Source organism: Astatotilapia calliptera, chromosome 23, assembly GCF_964374335.1.
Source record: "Astatotilapia calliptera chromosome 23, fAstCal68.1, whole genome shotgun sequence".
NCBI lineage: Eukaryota > Metazoa > Chordata > Actinopteri > Cichliformes > Cichlidae > Astatotilapia > Astatotilapia calliptera.
In genome coordinates this window covers 11,851,017-11,868,726 of record NC_137443.1, presented here as the reverse complement: position 1 = coordinate 11,868,726, position 17,710 = coordinate 11,851,017, and the positions used below count along the sequence as shown (strand labels likewise).

At 44.2% G+C, this 17,710-nt stretch overlaps 2 protein-coding genes across 4 annotated transcripts; one reads left to right on the top strand and one right to left on the bottom strand.

The window, feature by feature from the left end:
• Positions 1 to 428: 428 nt before the first annotated feature.
• npl (N-acetylneuraminate pyruvate lyase (dihydrodipicolinate synthase)) lies at positions 429 to 5,651 on the bottom strand. Of its 2 annotated transcripts, none has more exons than XM_026159836.2 (12): positions 5,527 to 5,651; positions 5,228 to 5,310; positions 4,988 to 5,061; positions 3,316 to 3,403; positions 3,084 to 3,141; positions 2,175 to 2,250; positions 1,990 to 2,082; positions 1,733 to 1,878; positions 1,598 to 1,644; positions 1,423 to 1,507; positions 1,289 to 1,328; positions 429 to 1,200 (listed from the first exon to the last, which is right to left on the bottom strand). In XM_026159836.2, the coding sequence occupies exons 2-12, from the start codon at positions 5,305 to 5,307 to the stop codon at positions 1,058 to 1,060; spliced, it is 930 nt and encodes a 309-aa protein (XP_026015621.1). In that variant the 5' UTR covers positions 5,308 to 5,310; positions 5,527 to 5,651; the 3' UTR covers positions 429 to 1,057. The 2 variants fall into 2 exon arrangements, with proteins under 2 accessions (XP_026015621.1, XP_026015623.1); XM_026159838.2 differs by having other exon boundaries at positions 5,228 to 5,328; positions 5,527 to 5,615.
• A 974-nt stretch (positions 5,652 to 6,625) lies between these two features.
• Positions 6,626 to 17,619, top strand: edem3 (ER degradation enhancer, mannosidase alpha-like 3). Of its 2 annotated transcripts, XM_026157778.2 has the most exons (21): positions 7,460 to 7,761; positions 7,849 to 7,894; positions 8,010 to 8,110; positions 8,245 to 8,284; positions 8,553 to 8,665; positions 8,805 to 8,958; positions 9,790 to 9,924; positions 11,044 to 11,149; positions 11,339 to 11,436; positions 11,840 to 11,965; positions 12,048 to 12,131; positions 12,344 to 12,427; positions 12,708 to 12,832; positions 13,158 to 13,329; positions 13,423 to 13,568; positions 13,679 to 13,823; positions 14,154 to 14,345; positions 14,555 to 14,720; positions 14,941 to 15,126; positions 15,464 to 15,511; positions 16,451 to 17,619. In XM_026157778.2, exons 1-21 carry the CDS (start codon positions 7,673 to 7,675, stop codon positions 16,807 to 16,809), a joined length of 2,715 nt encoding a protein of 904 aa, XP_026013563.2. In that variant the 5' UTR covers positions 7,460 to 7,672; the 3' UTR covers positions 16,810 to 17,619. The 2 variants fall into 2 exon arrangements, with proteins under 2 accessions (XP_026013564.2, XP_026013563.2); XM_026157779.2 differs by lacking the exon at positions 15,464 to 15,511 and having other exon boundaries at positions 6,626 to 7,761.
• The last annotated feature ends 91 nt before the right edge of the window (positions 17,620 to 17,710 follow it).

Here is a 17,710-nt window from a genome sequence, read left to right as displayed (position 1 = left end):
AAGTAGTAGGATTTAAGTGTAATAACCGACCAAAACAGAAAATGCCAGCACTGCATGTATAAGGATGCCAGCTGCTGTTAAACCCGAAGAAGAAAAAACTGTGTCCCAGAATTCATAGCGCGGCCTATCGCGGCCTTGCTCAGTTTCCAACATTGGTGGCAGCTAGTTAGTTTTAATACTACTCTTATTATTCTTTCTGGGTCACAAAATAAACGTTTAACATATTTTCAGTATTTTATTTGTTCCTGAGTAAATCGGTTTGGCTGAGATTAAAATTATAGTTTTAAGATAGCTGAATAAACCTCAAGCAGACAACTGATTATCAGAAGTGTGAGATGCTCGAGAGTATACTCCGGTGTCCTGTTATATTTTAGATAGCAAGGAGCAAGGAGTTTATTAAACTCCACTGAAACAATCTGCAAATTTCATTTAAATTCAATAAATTATCATCTTGTCTTTATTTTTTAGTTAGCACATACCTCAAACACTTAAAGCTGTAAGCTAATGATAGTTACATAAGAGCAGATGCATGCTGGTGCAATAAGCTGTACTTGTACGTCCAGTGGATGCATGATCTGATTAGTCGACTAATCGCAAAAATAATCGGTGACTAGTCGACTATCAAAATAATCATCTGTGGCAGCCCTAGATTCAGCTGAACAAATTATGTGCCTAAAGATCCAACTTAACATTTATTCTCTGTTGACACATCGCTGGTTCATTCCCTGAGTTAGGAACCTTTTCACACTTGAATCATTCACATTCCTCTGGAAATGCTCAGGTGCAAGGACTGGATCACAAGTGAGTGAATAAGCAGCTTTCTGAAAGCCTCGAGAACTTAAAGATTACAAGAAAGTCTGGCTCCTTGGAAGGAAAATATAAAGGAATGAAGGGTGGCTCAAGACTTTTGCACAGTCCTGTATAATGCCATGTTCGCAGTTAACTAATACGAGGACACTTAACACAGTTGGGTAAAGACCTAACAATATGGAGAAACTCTTTGGAGAGAGTCTGTGTAATCTATTATTGGAATGAGGGATGTTCAAGCATGTTCAAGTTATTCAGGAAAGATACTGTCATATTTCTGTTTGATGGCCAGAGCACGAGCAGCTGGACATGTCATCACCGGGAGACGAGGGGGTCCCAGATCCAAGCCCGACAGCTCGTTCATCAACTGTTTATTTACTCCCACATCAAAACCTGTCAGCAACAACAGCACATTATAAAATGCAGGGAAAAAAAAGACACCATTAGAGGATTACTATGTCAGTGCAAAGCTATCACTTACCAAGTTTGATGGCAAAACTCACAAGCTCCTGAATCTTGAACTGCTCGTAAAAATCAGATTAAAGATGTACAGATGTGAGCAAAGTGGTACAAATGATCAAGGACACACAGCAGCGGTAGAGAGATCAGCAGTACCTGTATCGTCCTGGCTTGGACGAGGTCGCCGGTCTCGAACGCCGATATGAGCTTGTTGACGTGACATCCTACGTAATTATATGTGCTGCGTGCAGAGAAATAAAACTACTGAGCATAGAGAAGGAATAAAGACAGAGCATCGTGCAAATGAAAAGTCACACACACACATACACACCTGCCAACTGCTCCATGGACTCCCATTACCAAAGCTCCTAGAAGTTGCTATTTTTTTAAACGAATTACATTTTTTAGGATAGTTCCATGGCTAAGGTTAAAGTGACAACATGCTACAAAAAGAGGAAAGACTGACCTCGTCTATGCCATAGAGGACTGACCAGTGAGGCGGAATGTAACTGATACACTGGCCCAAGTCCATCAGGTCACTCCCAGAGAACTTGACGCCTCTAAAGGAAGGGATGACCTTCTCAATACCTTCTATTAGTTCTCTCACGTTCACTGAAGAAATAAAACAAACAGGAAAAAAAAAAAACCCAAAAAACCCCCACATTATAAAAGACATATAAAAATTTAAATGGTTAGAAATGTCCAAATCTCAGACTGCCTCACCGTTGACACCAGTGACTGATGGGACATGATAATAATAGAAGGGCAGAGTTGGAGCAGTTGAAGCCACTTCCTGGAGAAAGGTCCTCAAAACATCTGAAGCGGGGTGACAAGAAAAGAGATGCATGTTGTCATGTATGAAATGTGTTATTAATGCTGCAATATGCATGTCTAAAAACATCACACACCTGCACTGCTGGGCTTGAAGAAGGACGGAGCAATGACTGCTATACCATCGGCCTCAATCTGTGCTGCATGGTGAGCCTGGAAGAAGGACAATGAAAGATGGGAAATGAATGGATTATCAATTATCTAAAAAAGAAAAGAAACTCCATTAGATATTAATAACAAGGCAAATTATTACCTATGACATTTGGATATTCTGAATAGATTTATAATCCCCACAATAAACGCCATTGCCTGATAACATCTGACTGGTCACGTGATGTGTGACATCATGTGCTCTGGAGACTTTACACCAGGCCTCACAGTCTGCTCTCTCCTCTCCTCCTCACTGGCTGTTTTTTCCTCTTTGACACACTCGCTCAGACTTACTGTGCACTCAGGCCTTGCATGCACGCTCATGTGCTGACAGACACACACGCACAGAAGTTTGATTTGTTGACTTCTTTGTCAGCCTCTTTTAAGCAGGGTTGTGACACAATGAACGGACCTCTAACCCGCACCAAACAACATGCTGTTCTTTAACTGACATGTGACTGTCACACAGGACGTCATGTGCCAGATTATTCGCTGACTGGGACCAGATATTTCCTGGACTCGGCCCCCTGAAACACAGTGACTGCCTCACATTTCAATAGCTTTACCATTTAAACTGAACACATTTAATATAAAGTAATATAGAAACAGTGTTTTATTTTTACTGCAGGCACATGTGGTGCCTGAACACACCGCTAATATTAAATCTGGCTTATCTGATGGCCATGTTGTGTATACCTCAGGTTAAGGCAAGGCTAAGCCTGCAATACTGCCTGACTAGGTCAATGTGGCGGAAACTCCACTTTAACCCTGTGTTACTAAATTTAAACATTTTCACACAGGAGCTCAACAGAAAATGGAATCATGACATAACTCACCAGTTCTTGGGTGTCTTTAAGACTCAGGCAGCCAACATGAACAATCACCTGATCCATCCTGTGGAGAGGAGAACATTTCCTCAATATCTATTTTTTAACTGTATACTTATCACTTTAAAGCCCATGGTGACTCTAGGGAATAGCTACAATGTGCATGTGCTTGTTCGATTGTTTATTTGCGTAATTTTGGGGGGGTTTTTGAGTAAAAATCCAATTGCCTGCGATGACTCACTTGCCCTTTGCTTTTCGACACCACTCCTCAGCCAGGAGCTTCCTCTCTTCCACACTGAGAGACATGCTCTCACCCGTGGTGCCATTCACTGCAAGCAAAGAAACGTCTGTCCAAGATCCACATCACTGAAACTTAAATCTCAAGATTCTCAGTCTTAAAAACCAAACAAGATCAAAAAGCATGTCAATAAATAGACATAAAAGGATGGCGTAGCCTATAATAGTCTAGCACAGCCCACTTGCCACCGCTTCAGCAAAGGATAGAAAAACTGTAAGAAATGAAGGAAACCGCCACGGCGAACCAGTCATCGTGGAACTTGTGCCACAGACTGCTGACTGTGCGATAATTCACAGCACAAAACTATTTCAAGTCTAGAAAGCAGTGGTGCAGACAATGATGGGGAAATTAAATAGAGCTGGAAGAGCATAAAAACACAATGAGGTACAAAGATCAGCACAAACATCCTCTGCTGACTAAGCACTCACAGAAAGTAGTGTGGAAATGAGACGTTAACACAGGAGAAGCTCAGGCTGAGCTATAGTGATTCAAAGGGCTTTTGGTGAAGTGGAAAATGAAGCGGTAAGCATTTCAGAGTCACGCCTGGCTCACGGGGAGAGCTGTGCAGAGGAAAGGGCAGGATCTTGACATTGTCTAAACTTTTCTCCATGTATGTGCCACCAAAAGAGCCGCAGATAACAGTCGGCACTCGAGACGTGGGAATCTACTTCAGCTTGTGCAGAAATTTCAAGGATGAGTGTCTGAACTGAAGAAGAATGCTTAAACTGCAAATAACAAGCGTAAAGACCAATGTGCCCTTTTTCCAGGAATATTATTACACGGGGAAGCAATGGTCTTCATTAACAGCTCACAGCAGCATTAAAAAGGCACCCTGTGGAGGTTGGTTTCCTCGAGGAACAATGGTGCAATAACGGCCTCACGGCACCTGGTTTTTAGTGTTTTGTGGACTGGACACAGCAGGAAAACTGCAGAATAATCCCACCAATCAGATTACACAAAGGGATATTCAAAGGTTGAGACTGAGTGGGGTTTCTTTGCATGTTTCACTCTTTTCTCTGGGCTATTTTGCCTCCAGCCACACGTCACTGCAAGTTCAACAAAAACATTGCATTCATAATCCAGAGTTGATTTTTGCGGTAACTCTTTGTTTTCTCTGTTTATCTGTGGAAATTTCACACCAAAGGTATGCATTAGCTGGGACTAATTTTGAATACGCCGCCCCAGCAGCTGCAGGAGACCAGTGTGTTGCATTCTTGCATGGATATGATAGGTGTGATATACAATATTTCATAAAGGCAATAATTTGAGTAAAAATTGATGGAAAGTTTCTAAAGAGCTGGATATTATACTCAGAAGGAATCATCAGTTAAATGTTTACATGGGATTTTTATTAGAAGTCAATAATGTTTTATTGAGTTGTGCAATTCAGCTAACTTGCTATGGTTTTATCCAACTCTGACTACATATAAAAACATACTTTAGATTATTTTTACACCAGGGAATGTGATTAACAAAGGAGCAACATATCTACCACAGTAAAACAACAGTATGTATACAAATCAGCAGATGAATCATGCAATATTAGAGTTGATTCAGGTGGGGATACAGAAAAAAAACACAAATATAAAAAGAAAGAATCCACAGGTAAACTTACCAAACACGTTATTTACACCTTGCTTCTCTTTCAAGTAGTCAATATAAGGTCCAATCACTGATAGGTTGATTTCACTGTTTTGGGAGAATGTGAAAAATATAGACCTACACATGTGGCAAATAACAATACCTGACAACAGGTGTGTAAGATGCCCGTCCCTGCGCCTCCCCAGTTTCAATACATCTCACACACTTTTACTGAACAGACACACAGGAGGAAAGAGGCTTCAGATCCCCTTACCCTTGACTGGTGATCGGAGTGAATGTGGCTGCAACAAGTCCGGTGAGCTTTTTGTCGGCGGCAGGAGCCATGATAGACATGTTCTGGCATAGAAAGGCACACTGGAGTGAAACAAAAGAAACACCGCAAAACAAACAGGCGAGACACAGCCTTTGACATCAGCACACTCACAAACTTTATAATACACCACAGAGCGCTGGGGCACGGTGTGTAAACAGAAGAATGGCTGTAAACTGATATACTATGAAAAGGAAATTATGGAGCATCAAAAGCAGTTCCAAAGACGATCTCCAGCTTACCTGCACGGTCTTTCCTTCTGGGAGGCGCTGGCATAGGTTTTAGTTTTAAGGGAAGTGGATCTCTGGTTATAACTTGTTTTTTTGGACAGGGATTTGCTGAAATGCTCGTCACGTGAACATCAAACAACTAAACGTCAATGGACATCGCAAAGATTCATGGGAAATGTAGTTAGTTGGGGGGGGATTGGATAACAAGTAAATATGAACTTTATCCGCTTTTATATTAAAATATTTCAAATTAAATACCTTCCTCACCTTCACGCACACACATATCGGACAGCAACTCTGTTGCTTGTGAAGCTCGCACACAAGAATTTCACTCACATGTGCTGTACCAATGTACCTGCACATGTGATGTGACAATAAAAGTGATTTGATTTGATTTGATTTGACTGTTTTTTTAATGTATTGATAGGACTGAATTTACTCAGCATTCATGGTGCATTCAATTTCCATCAGGATATTTCTTAATTGTAGCGCTACCAGCGCGTACAGAAAAGTAGTAAAAAGTTAGAATAGATTTTGTATGTGGCCATACAGTTACGGGACAGTCACATAAGTAAAATATCTAGTTTTACAGGCGGGGAGCAATAACGCTGTGCCATACAAGCAAAAGTTACTAATAGTAAACAAAGAAAACATAATAAAAGCAGGAATTCACATAAAATGACAGATATTTGGCTGAATTTGTTTCGTCTGCGGTATTGATAATTATTAGAATATTGTTGTGTTTTTTGCCTTAGATTAAACGCCGTGATTGCAAATTTAATCGCTGTGATTGTACTTTTTCTGAGCTTTCATGAACGACACAGAAGTGCAAATTTATTTTGTGTTCCTCATTTTTGACTGTCAGGTAGCTCTCCCGCCTCGTTGTGTAACCGTCATGTTACCGGGGGTGTAATGTGTGTAACTCCCATACAAACATCATCAGTATGCTATGTGTTTTCTGCCAGGCTGGTTACTGACTCGGAGTTACATTAAATCCCAACCGATAGCTCTTTAACTGCATCTCTGAGCCTGACCGAAAGTGCTGCAGGACAAATAAAACCTACGATCACACCGCCTACTCTTCCAGGAAGCGGATGTTGTTGACGTTTTCATCGTAACAGCATCCGGTTTTTTGACGGCAGCTAGCTTGGGGAAACACAGCCGTACAGCGAAATTATCAACTTAATCGCAAAAAACACGGAGAAGATACCCAGGAAAGGCCCGCTGTTCAGCGATGGAGAGGTGTTTTTTCGACCCATCTCGTATTCCCGGGTCGCCCGTTGTCACCTGCCCGGCTAGTTAGCGCCGCTCAGCTAATTAGAGACCGACAAGTGCTCGGCTTCTTCTGAGTAGCAGACGATAGAGAGCTGTCAAGAGGAGGAAATCATTAACTCTCCTGTAGTAAGCTTTTCATCTAACAGGCCGGGCGATAGCCGGAGGTGTTGCCTTAACTCTTTAATTTGTTCCAGGCTGTTTGAGGACATGAGTTATAAACACAGATAAGGCATGAACTGTTAACTCGGAACAGTCTGGTTTGGCTCACATTGAGTTATAAAGATCACCGGGAACCGTTATAACGTAAAAAAAGAGAAGCTTTCCCAACATTTCCCACTGGTGTGTTAGGCGAAAACATCTGGAAAACAGCGGTTTGGTTTCCAGCTGGATTGGTTTGGCACGGCGGGGTTTCGTCTTAATGGGGTTTTAAATGTAACGTCAGGGTTTTCCATGACAACGTGTCACACATCCTGTGTAGAATCAGCCCAGGGAAAGTAAACAGGTGTGACACGTACAGGGACCCGTTCCCAAGAGGTGGCGCACATTTCCACTACAACCAGTCGCTGGCACATACTGTCAGCTAGGCTTAAATATCTGGTTACTTGAACTCATTCCTGCTTAGATATTTACCTGTAGTTTCAGCTGTGGACGCACATTTTACCTAGTCACTCCTTGGGGTCTACACCGATAGAGTCGAAGTAGCCAAAACTAACTCTTCGTGCTGTTTTTGAGCATTGCTCATTAGACATTACCTCACAAGGAAAACTAAAAAAAAAAGAATGATTGGGATGGCATAAGTTAGTTTGTCAGGGTGGTCTCAAAGATTAGATAGTGTACTTTTAGGTTTGTATGCATTTAGCTGTAATCTTCCCAGCACACCGCAATGCCACTAGTACTGTTATTATTGATGCTGTTTGGAGCATTATGTAGCCCTGGACAGGCCATGTCCCGGGAGGAGAAGCAGAGATTGAAGTAAGTTGAAGAAAAAACACTCATGCTTTTTCTCATCTGAGCAGATGTTATACCTGCTGACTTCTGTCCGTTCTGCTTTTGTTTAAGGAACCAAGTGGTTGAGATGTTTGATCATGCATATCAGAACTATATGGTGAGTAAACAGAAGAGCTGAGTGAGGTTCATTATTTATTTGTTCAAATCTGCGAACACACAGTCCGGTCAACAGCATCAGCACTTTGTCTAAAGTGTGTTTGTGTGTTTCCCAGGACCATGCGTACCCAGCTGATGAGCTGATGCCTCTAACGTGCAGAGGACGAGTCCGTGGGCTCGAGCCCAGTCGTGGAGACATAGATGATGCACTTGGCAAGTGAGTAGCAGGCTGCCTTTGTTATGACCACAGCAGTCCGAGGCGATTTACTTACCTTACTGCTTTGGAACTCGTCAGGAAGTTTTGTCTGTTTGTGTCACTCTTGATAAACTGCTACGATTTCCCCCTGAAAGGTTTTCGCTGACCCTCATCGATACTCTGGACACTTTGGTGGTGAGTAGGCTTTGTTTGCATCTGATGTTTATTTGTTTAATGAAAAATAGTAAATGAATAAGGATCACAGGCTGTGTAGAACAGATGATTCCATATGCTGTTTTGCTTAACAATTAGATCGGAGCACTGTGTCTAGAGTCCTTAATACTAAATATAAATTCCCAGTTAGGTATTTCTGGGATTATTTTTCTTTCCAGTGCATTTCATTTGATATTTAAACTATGTGTAATTGAGCCCAGTTTCACAGTCATCCGTTTCTGGCTTGCAGCTTTTAAATAAGACGACAGAGTTTGAAGACGCAGTGAGACGAGTCCTGTCAGACGTGCGGCTGGACAATGACATCGTCGTGTCCGTCTTTGAGACCAACATTCGAGTCCTCGGGTGAGATTGGATTAAATTGTCTTCAGATAGTTAAGGTCAACAAATACAAGCCCGTGCACTGTCCCACATTTAAAATGATAGGATTGCGTTGTACTAAATTCGCTGTATGTGGATGTTGTGTGTGCGTGCGTCTGATCAGAGGTCTGCTGGGAGGACACTCCATGGCCGTGATGTTGAAAGAAGGAGGTCAGCACATGCAGTGGTACCAGGATGAGCTCCTACACATGGCCAAAGACCTGGGGCTTCGACTGCTGCCCGCATTCAACACCAGCAGCGGCCTGCCTTATCCCAGGGTGAGACAGAAACACTTGGGCGGAATTACAGACTGTATGTAAGCTGATGTAGGCTTGACCCCTGCAGGTCGTAGAAGTGCAGGTATGCAGGGTCTCCCTAATTGAGGCAGTGTCCTGCTTCCTGCCTCTGGGCAGTTACATTTTTGTTTAACTTACATGCTGCATATATCCTGTTGAACTGTGGTTGATCTGGGTAGATTGGCTGTTTTTCTGCCTGGCAACAGATTTGGGGGGGGTATGGCAGCAGGGTATGGATCCTTTGATGAAGTCCTCAGGACAACGCCATGAGTACCTTGTACTGACTGAATTCCTTCTTGCAAGAATAAAGCCAAAAGCCAACTCTAGCATTGTTACTTCTTTTATTAAATGCACTAAATGTCCACAGGAGGTTTCCAAATGTAGTTAAAAAAAAAAAAGGGGTGTTATTGATGTTCTGCGGCTTGGAGGATAGCAGCAGCTCGCTCCTTGTTCAGTAAGAAGAGTGCAGGTCATATGTGACGCAGTCATAGAGGCGATCCACGTTTGTGCGATGGAAAAAATAGAAGACTTGCAGAATCTTTAGTAAAGATGTTTTGTTTTATGTGTATTACAAAATAAATGTTTGAGTTTATTCACATACAGCAAACAGTTACCTGCGTTTGCTCGGGGCATTCTTTCACTTCACGGCTTCATGTTTCCATTTTCTGCTTCGCTGCTCCGCTCGCAGCTGTCACCGCTCCCCGATGCAGACGTTCTCTCGGCCGACTTGTTTTCATGCAAATCCTCTTGCAAGATCAAACGCGTCTCTCAAAGCAGAGTTTTAATGTTTTTCTTTTCCTTTCCGATTGACAGGTGAACCTGAAACATGGCGTCAGGGGGCCCGAGACGAGGACGGGCACAGAAACGGACACCTGCACAGCGTGCGCAGGAACCATCATCCTGGAGTTTGCCGCTTTAAGCCGTTTCACTGGGGACCCTGTGTTTGAGGTAACACGCGGCCGGTCGTATGATCACGTGGTGCAGCGGGGACATTAGCACTCAGCAAAGCATCACGAGCAACACATTTCAGCAGTAATTTAAAATCGGCTCATCTTTTTCCATTATCCGTTTTCTTCTGCTGATCTAGTTCAGATTGAGCTGTTAGTCTTTTTAACATTTGCAGTCACTTACACACCACATGTCTCTGTTTTAGTTGTATCGCCTCACCGTTTCTGCACCTTGAGGCACTTGATGGCTGTCTGAGAGCTCTTATTGTGTCTCAAGCAGCCACACCCAACATGCAGTTTAAGTTTCATTTGAGATCAGTTTGCAGATCCTTGCCTTTATGAAACCACCCTGTTATGTAATGATATGTAAATATTAAAATGCCACGTAGTGTCTCATATTTACAGGTGAGATGTCGTTCTGTTTTTTTCTTGTTTAACATGTACTTTTTTTACAGTGCTCGTATCTTAATGATGATACACCGTAACCACCTGTGTTTTACCCCCCGCCTGGGGCTGCACATATTTATAGTAACTGAGTAAACTCAGCTCAGTCACCTCTTTTTGAGAACAAAAACATCTTCCCAGTTCCCTTTTTGCTGTTACACAAGTGCACGCAGACTTGAAAATTGCTGTTTGTCATCATTTCTGTTCATTTCTGCGCTGATGTTAATCAGGAAGCACCTGATGGTGTTTCTGTTTCATCAGTTTGCCGTGCAGATTTTTGACCTCGCATAAAGTCAAGTCATTTTAATGGCAAGTTTTGTTTCCTTTAACTATTCCAGTAAGCACAACGCCATGTTGTCATTCAGCTAAATATGCCTTTATTTATCCTCCGCACGTGTCATTTTCCTTTTTTAAAAAGCCGCTCGTGGAAATATAATAAAACGAGTCACATCAGGAAATATTTGCTCTGTGTTTAGTTTTTTTTTTAAAATCAGCGTTATTCTGATTACAGGTATTTTTCTTTGGCTTTCTCTGTGCTCCACACTGTTTCAGTTCCTGGCAGCAGTAAACTGCTGAATAAGCACAGAGTCAGTTTCTGTAATCCTTCAAAGAGTGCAGAGCTGCTGCAGATAGATTTTTCCTGGTCAATCGATAAAGCACCCTTCCCTTATCACAGGCCCATGCCCGGAGAGCTCTGGACTTTCTTTGGGAGAAGAGGCAGAGAAACAGCAATCTGGTGGGAACCACCATCAACATCCACTCTGGAGAGTGGGTCCGAAGAGGTGAGAGAGCAGGTACAGGGAGGACTTGTGACTGAGGAAGAGAGAGAAAGACTGGGGCAGTGTTTGTTATTAAAGGAAGGAAATAGGAAAAGTGATTTGAAGTACGGTAGGATCTTGTGGGTGAACTAGAACTCTTGTGTGTCCTCTGACTCCTCTCGTCTTATAAAGTGATGATTTTGTGTGTTCCAGACAGCGGAGTCGGAGCGGGAATTGATTCGTATTATGAATACCTGCTAAAGGCCTACGTCCTCTTGGGAGACGACCTGTTTCTGGAACGGTTCAATATTGTAAGCGCGCGCACACACACACACACACACACACACACTTTGGTGGAGTAATCTGATGCTTCACTGTGTGAATAATAGCATTTGTCACAATGGCATCTCCCTTATGAAGCAGCGTTACAGATTTAAGATTGCTCGCTTGAGCCGAGTCCTTGATCACAAAGGTCGCTGTTCGTGTGACGCTCCTAGAACATTTTGTTACCCAAGAAGAATAGTTTGAACTTTTTTATACATGACAGATTTCTGTATTTATCTTTTCTCTTCTCACTGACGGGACTGGAAACATGCACACACCTGCCAAGTCACACCAAAACTGGTCACAGTTTACAGTTAATAAGTAATAAAACAAAATGCAGTCTGTTCTGTTTATCTTAACGGTTGTATCTTCTTTGCGTGTCCCATTTAGCACTACGCATCTATCATGAAGTACATTAGCCAGCCTCCTCTGCTGCTGGACGTCCACATCCACAAACCTCTGCTTCCTGCTCGCACCTGGATGGACTCTCTGCTGGCCTTCTTCCCAGGGCTGCAGGTCAGATTAGATCACGTGAACTCGAACCATTTGCTGGTCGTTTAGCATTTCAGTAACACGACTAACATTTCTTATGTCCCAGGTGCTGAAGGGAGATATCCGGCCTGCCATCGAGACTCATGAGATGTTGTACCAAGTTACCAAAAAACACAACTTCCTGCCAGAGGTAGTCTGTCACTGTTGGCTTCATCTTCTCAGTGAAATTTAACCACTCGGTCAGATAACTTCACGTGACTTGTGCTGCCAACTAAAACAGTTTGAAACGAACAAGCTTGCATTTATTGCTACACTGCTGCATTTTCCCTTCATCTGTCTGTCCTATTTACGCTGCTTAGCACGAGTGCGCTGACCCCTTTGTCCTTCTCCGGTTGTCCTCAGGCCTTCACTACTGATTTCAGGGTACACTGGGCCCAACATCCCTTGAGGCCTGAATTTGCAGAGAGCACCTATTTCCTTTACAAGGTAATTTATCAAGTAGTGTGACATAATGCAGGCATTCTCATTTCACAGTGCCGGATTAATATCATGCAGTAGTTTATGCTAAGCCTGCTTTTTCTACTATGTTTCTGACACATCTCAAGGTGCATGAGAATGTATCTAGTTTGTCAGAAATGTTGTAATAATTAAGCACCCTTCAACATACAGATCACTGATATGTGTTTCTAGATATGCAGTCTCATTAAAAATCCCTGATGTGCTCTCCTTGTGTTGTGATCACACTCCTGCCCTCTCGCTCTTCCAGGCCACAGGAGACCCTTACTACCTGGAGGCAGGTCGCACCATTATGGACAACCTCAATCGCTTTGCTCGTGTTCCCTGCGGCTTTGCAGCAATGAAGGATGTACGGACAGGCAGCCACGAGGATCGGTGGGAACGATAGACTCCTTATTTGAATGATGATTGTGAAATCAGGCACTGTGTTTAGATATGCTTACACCACATTAGATTTGCATACAGGAGATAATGCATGGGCAAAACAAAATGTTATCACATTCGATGGTGTGCCATCATTTAATCTTTGGATGGGGATTGTGGCAAAAGCATTTTATAAACTACACTGGGAGAAGATAGAAATCTGGTGAAGGTGTCTCCGATTGCTGAATCAAACATGTGCATCCATGTCGCTGTGCAGTAAGGAAACTTCTTTGCAGTTCCCAGAAATTAAAGAATTTATTTGGTCTTTTTTCCCCAGAATGGACTCGTTCTTCCTCGCTGAGATGTTTAAGTATCTGTTCCTGCTGTTTGCTGAACTGGACGACATACCGTTTGACGTGGAGGACTACGTCTTCACGACTGAGGCACACCTGCTGCCCCTGTCTCTCTCCATGGCCCCTCACTCCTCGCCTGCTCCCTCAAATCGAACGGTGACGAAAACGATTCCACTGTAACGAAACTTTTAGAAAGTGATGAAAGCATGGACACCTTTTGATTTAAACGTCTGGTTCCTGATGTTTCAGTCAGATGAGGAGCTGGACGACTCAAACTTTGACTGGACTTGTCCCAATACGCACCTCCTGTTTCCTGACCCTGCCTTCCCTCGCATCCTGAGAGAGCCGATCCGTAGTGCCGTTGATAAGAGCTGCCCGCGCCCTGCCCCTTACAGGTATGCACGCTAAACAGGTTAAACCGGGCTGCCAGTAATGATCTGTTTTCTATAGTCGCTCACCTCTTCTGTCTTTCATTTTCTCTGCTTCTTCCCATGCCTCCTGTCAGGGAACCTGGTATGGGCCGTCCTCCCCTCAGGGCTCAGGACTTCATGGCAAACAACCCTGAACATCTGGAGCTGCTGAGGAGGATGGGAGTCAGTCTCATCCACCTAAAGGATGGCAGGGTTCAGCTGGTCCAGCATGCTACACAGGTCAACACCACACAGCCCAGATGAACAAACACAGTATCCATAGCTGAGATAAGTGGGTTTACTGCTGCTTCTCAGCTGTTTCACTCTGAGCATTAGAATCAGAATAACCAGGTTTAAGAAGCTCTTTACGAACCGCTCTGACCACACAGTCAGTCTCTGGAAGCAATGGGGGAAAAATATCTTTTAAAATCTGAAAATATTTCTTTATAATTTATAAGTAATAAATGCAGAAGAGCATGTGCGCATACAAGATATCCGACATTTTGGGCCAGATGACTTTCACAGGTCTTTTCATCCTTTAAACGCTCTCTCCCGCTCTGTCGCCCGCAGGCGGTGAGCGCAGTGGCAGCGGAGGACGGCGTGCGGTTCATGCAGGAGATGATGGAGCTGTCCAGTCAGCAGCAGAAAGAGCAGCTGCCTCCGAGAGCCATTCAAATCGTCTCTCATCCATTCTTTGGCAGGGTGGTGCTGACCGCCGGCCCGGCACAGTTTGGCACGGATCTGTCCAAAAGTTCCACAGGGGTGAGTGGGCTCGCCAAGCTTCGGGGTTACAAGTGGTCACTAAAGGGTCCTTCTGTTGTTGTTTTTTTGTAAGCGAGGCGCTCACGTTTCCTCTTCAGGATCACAGATGGAGAGACGAGTGCTTGCTCGCAGAGCTCTGAGATACGTGCTGTTAGTGTCGGTCTTTGTTCTTTCTGTAACTTCGCCTCTTTTCCGCCTCGTCTGTGCAGGTGCGGGGCTTTGTCACTGTAGCCGAGCCCTACAGCGGCTGCAGTGAGATCGTTAACGCCGAGTACATCCAGGGTCACATCGCTCTGCTCCAGAGGGGTCAGTGCATGTTTGCAGAGAAGGCCCGGCACATCCAGAAGGCTGGCGCCATTGGAGGCATAGTCGTTGGTGAGCGCGAGCAGCAGATGACTGCTCAGTGACTAGATTAGCGCTCGACAACCTAATTATCTCAAAGACAGCCAGCCCAGTAATTTCTGCTCACAGCATCGTGATTAAACAGCAAAGCAACACTTTTCTGACCAGATTCACGAACAATAAGTTCTTTTTATGTTTCATATAGAAAAACGAGCAGCTGTTTTAAAAAACAAAAAAACCCATATCATTGCAGACGATAACGAGGGCAGCAGCAGCGACACAGCTCCACTCTTTCAGATGGCGGGGGATGGCCGCAGCACCGATGACATCACCTTGCCTCTCCTCTTCCTGTTCCACAAGGAAGGCAACATCCTGCTGGAGGCGCTGAAGGAGTACAGAGAGGTGGAGGTGCTGCTGAGCGACAAAGCCAGAGACAGAGGTGTGACACTCTCCCTAATGGTTCCTCTTTGTTCCTCTCCACTCGGTTCGTGAGACTCATCACGTCAGTGTGCTTATTTATGCCTCCGCTGACTGAGCCTTAACGTGGCTTCATAAAATAAAGATGGGCTGCAGGGATTCGGGCATTATTTGAAGTCTCAGAGCTTGTGGCTTATTCCAAAACCACCCACTTGTTGTGGTTATAATGGGAAATGGGGGAGGTTTGCATCCTTATCGCTCTTTCCCTCCTTTTCTCTGTGCTGTGTAACGGTGCCTTTCTCTCTTCTCTGTCCTGCTTTCTTCTCTTTCTTGCATACTCTGTCCTTTTTGATGGGCAGCGGCCATATTCAAAGGTAAACCTCTTCCTGGAAGCCTGATCGAGGGCAGTAAGTATGCGCTTTTTTTTTTTTTTTTCCTCTCTCTTCTTTAATCTCTGTTTTTCCTCTTTGTAGTAATGCTTGACGGTCTTCATCCTGTGCAGTCTGGCTCGTTGCCTCAGGTTTCTGTTTCTGACTTTCACAGAGAAGCTTGGTGCAATCACAGAAATGTGTCATTTGCTATTTCCTCCCTCGAAGAGTTTAAGTCATAGCAGCCTTTTCTGTCTTTGGTCATCATAGGTTTCACAGGAAGGCAGGACAGTGACAGGGTTTGACCACACTTATCTGCTTTTGCTTTGATATAAACAGCTGTAAAAACAAATCTTTTTAACGAATCCTGAACAGTTTAAAGAGAGGCCGTTATTATGAGAATGACTTCCAGTTGTACATCTGCACCGTAGGAGCGGTTGGGTCTGAGCATCTGCTGTGCACTCTGCAGACCCTGGATCTCAGATCCTTTGATTAACGGCGAATCTGTGCCACCACAGAGCCACTGTGACATCATAATGACCAGATCGCCTGCACCCATCTGCATCTGAATCATGCAAGCCTCTGGGTTAGCGGCAGTCCTAAACGGGCGCACTCGTTCCTTAACTCGCTCACAATCTGCAGCTGAAAAAGCGGCTGCATTTTTAGAAGAGGTAACAGACTGAAAACGCTTTATCGCTGACCAGATCTGTGTCAAATTCACACTGCATCCGTCTGCCAGGTTCATTTTCGCAGCTGACTCTCAGTTTAGTTGTGGAGCTATGTGAGGAAGGTTTTATCTTCTGGGAAACATGACTCACATTCAGCATCATGCTGTTTTAGTTGTCAGCCTCTTGATGAAAACGGTTCTATTTTTGACTGAGAATGGTTACCAGGAGGCATCTATAGATTGCAGAGGAGGGAGGGGAGGAGTGTTTGTGTGTAAAGCTGTTTCGTCTCACGCCCCTGCTTCCTTTTCAGGTGCAGATGTGCAAGAAAGGGAGGAGGACTGCTTGACTGAGGCAACGACTCCCACCTCACACGAACCTATAGGCCAGTCGCAGATGAGCACGGTGGAGCTAGACGAGAGTGCTCCGGAGGAAGTCAGTCCAGTGGATGAAGATACTAGTCCTGCAGAGGAAGTTAGTGCACCAAAAGAGGAAGTCAAACCTGCAGAGGCGGAGCCGGCTGTGGCTCAGCCTCAAGAGGACAGAGACTCGGAGAAGGTGGAGAAGCCAGAGGAAGACACGGACTCAAGCAGCCAGTCGGTTGACGAACTGCTGGCTGATTGGCGAGAAGACTTGGAGGCCTTCAAGCAGATGGAAAAGGATGAGCTCTGACAGACGTTAGGTGCGTTCTGCCCTGTGACTGGTCTGATCCCGCTACGGGGAGCGACCGCGAGGTGTCACGTGTCACCGGCCTCAGTCTTATGAATCAAATGGAAGCTGGGGATGATGCATTCTCTTGCCCTCGGCAAATGGTATCGCGAGCCAAGGCGACCCACGTACTGTCTCTGGGCCATAAGGGAGTTGTTTTTAGGTTCTTACACTTTCTGTTTTATTTGTCTGAGCAGATTCTATCTGATGGATTATGACCATGACATGGACCACACTGTTTCTAACTTTGTCTCACTTTCCACTTCACATTACTTCACTGTTGTTCTCTCTATGCATTTCTGACCACTTTAACTCAGTGGCTTTCTCACAAATTAACCCACTGACCAATCAGTTTTATTTAAACGTGTTCATAGGTTTACTTGTTTGGTGGTCTCGGGCCTTATTGTATGTACACGTTGACCACAGTTGATGAGGATTGGTGATGGATAAGCTGCGGGATCACCAGGCTTGATATTGCTGAAGGCTTTACTAAGTTGCGTGTCGGTGTAAATATGTATGTTGACTGAAATTACTACAGGGCTGTTTGCTCAGGTTCTGGTTCACACCACAACAGCCTCTGGACCATGTAGGGTGAAGCAGACACACCCTCAGCAGCACGACGGGATGGATAACGGCGCCACAGGGGGGCACTGTGGGATCTGCAGTAATAAGCCAATAAGTTGACAGGGTGAGAATAAATAAAAACGAATGAGAGGAACTTGCTGTCTGAACACAGAGTGCTTGATTTAATAAAAAAAAAAAAGTCAAACAGAAGGTTTAACAATGTCGCTTTCCTGTTTTACTGCACCGGACTGTTCTCATGTGATTAAAATGTTCCATTATTTTTATCTTGTTTGAGAGGAAA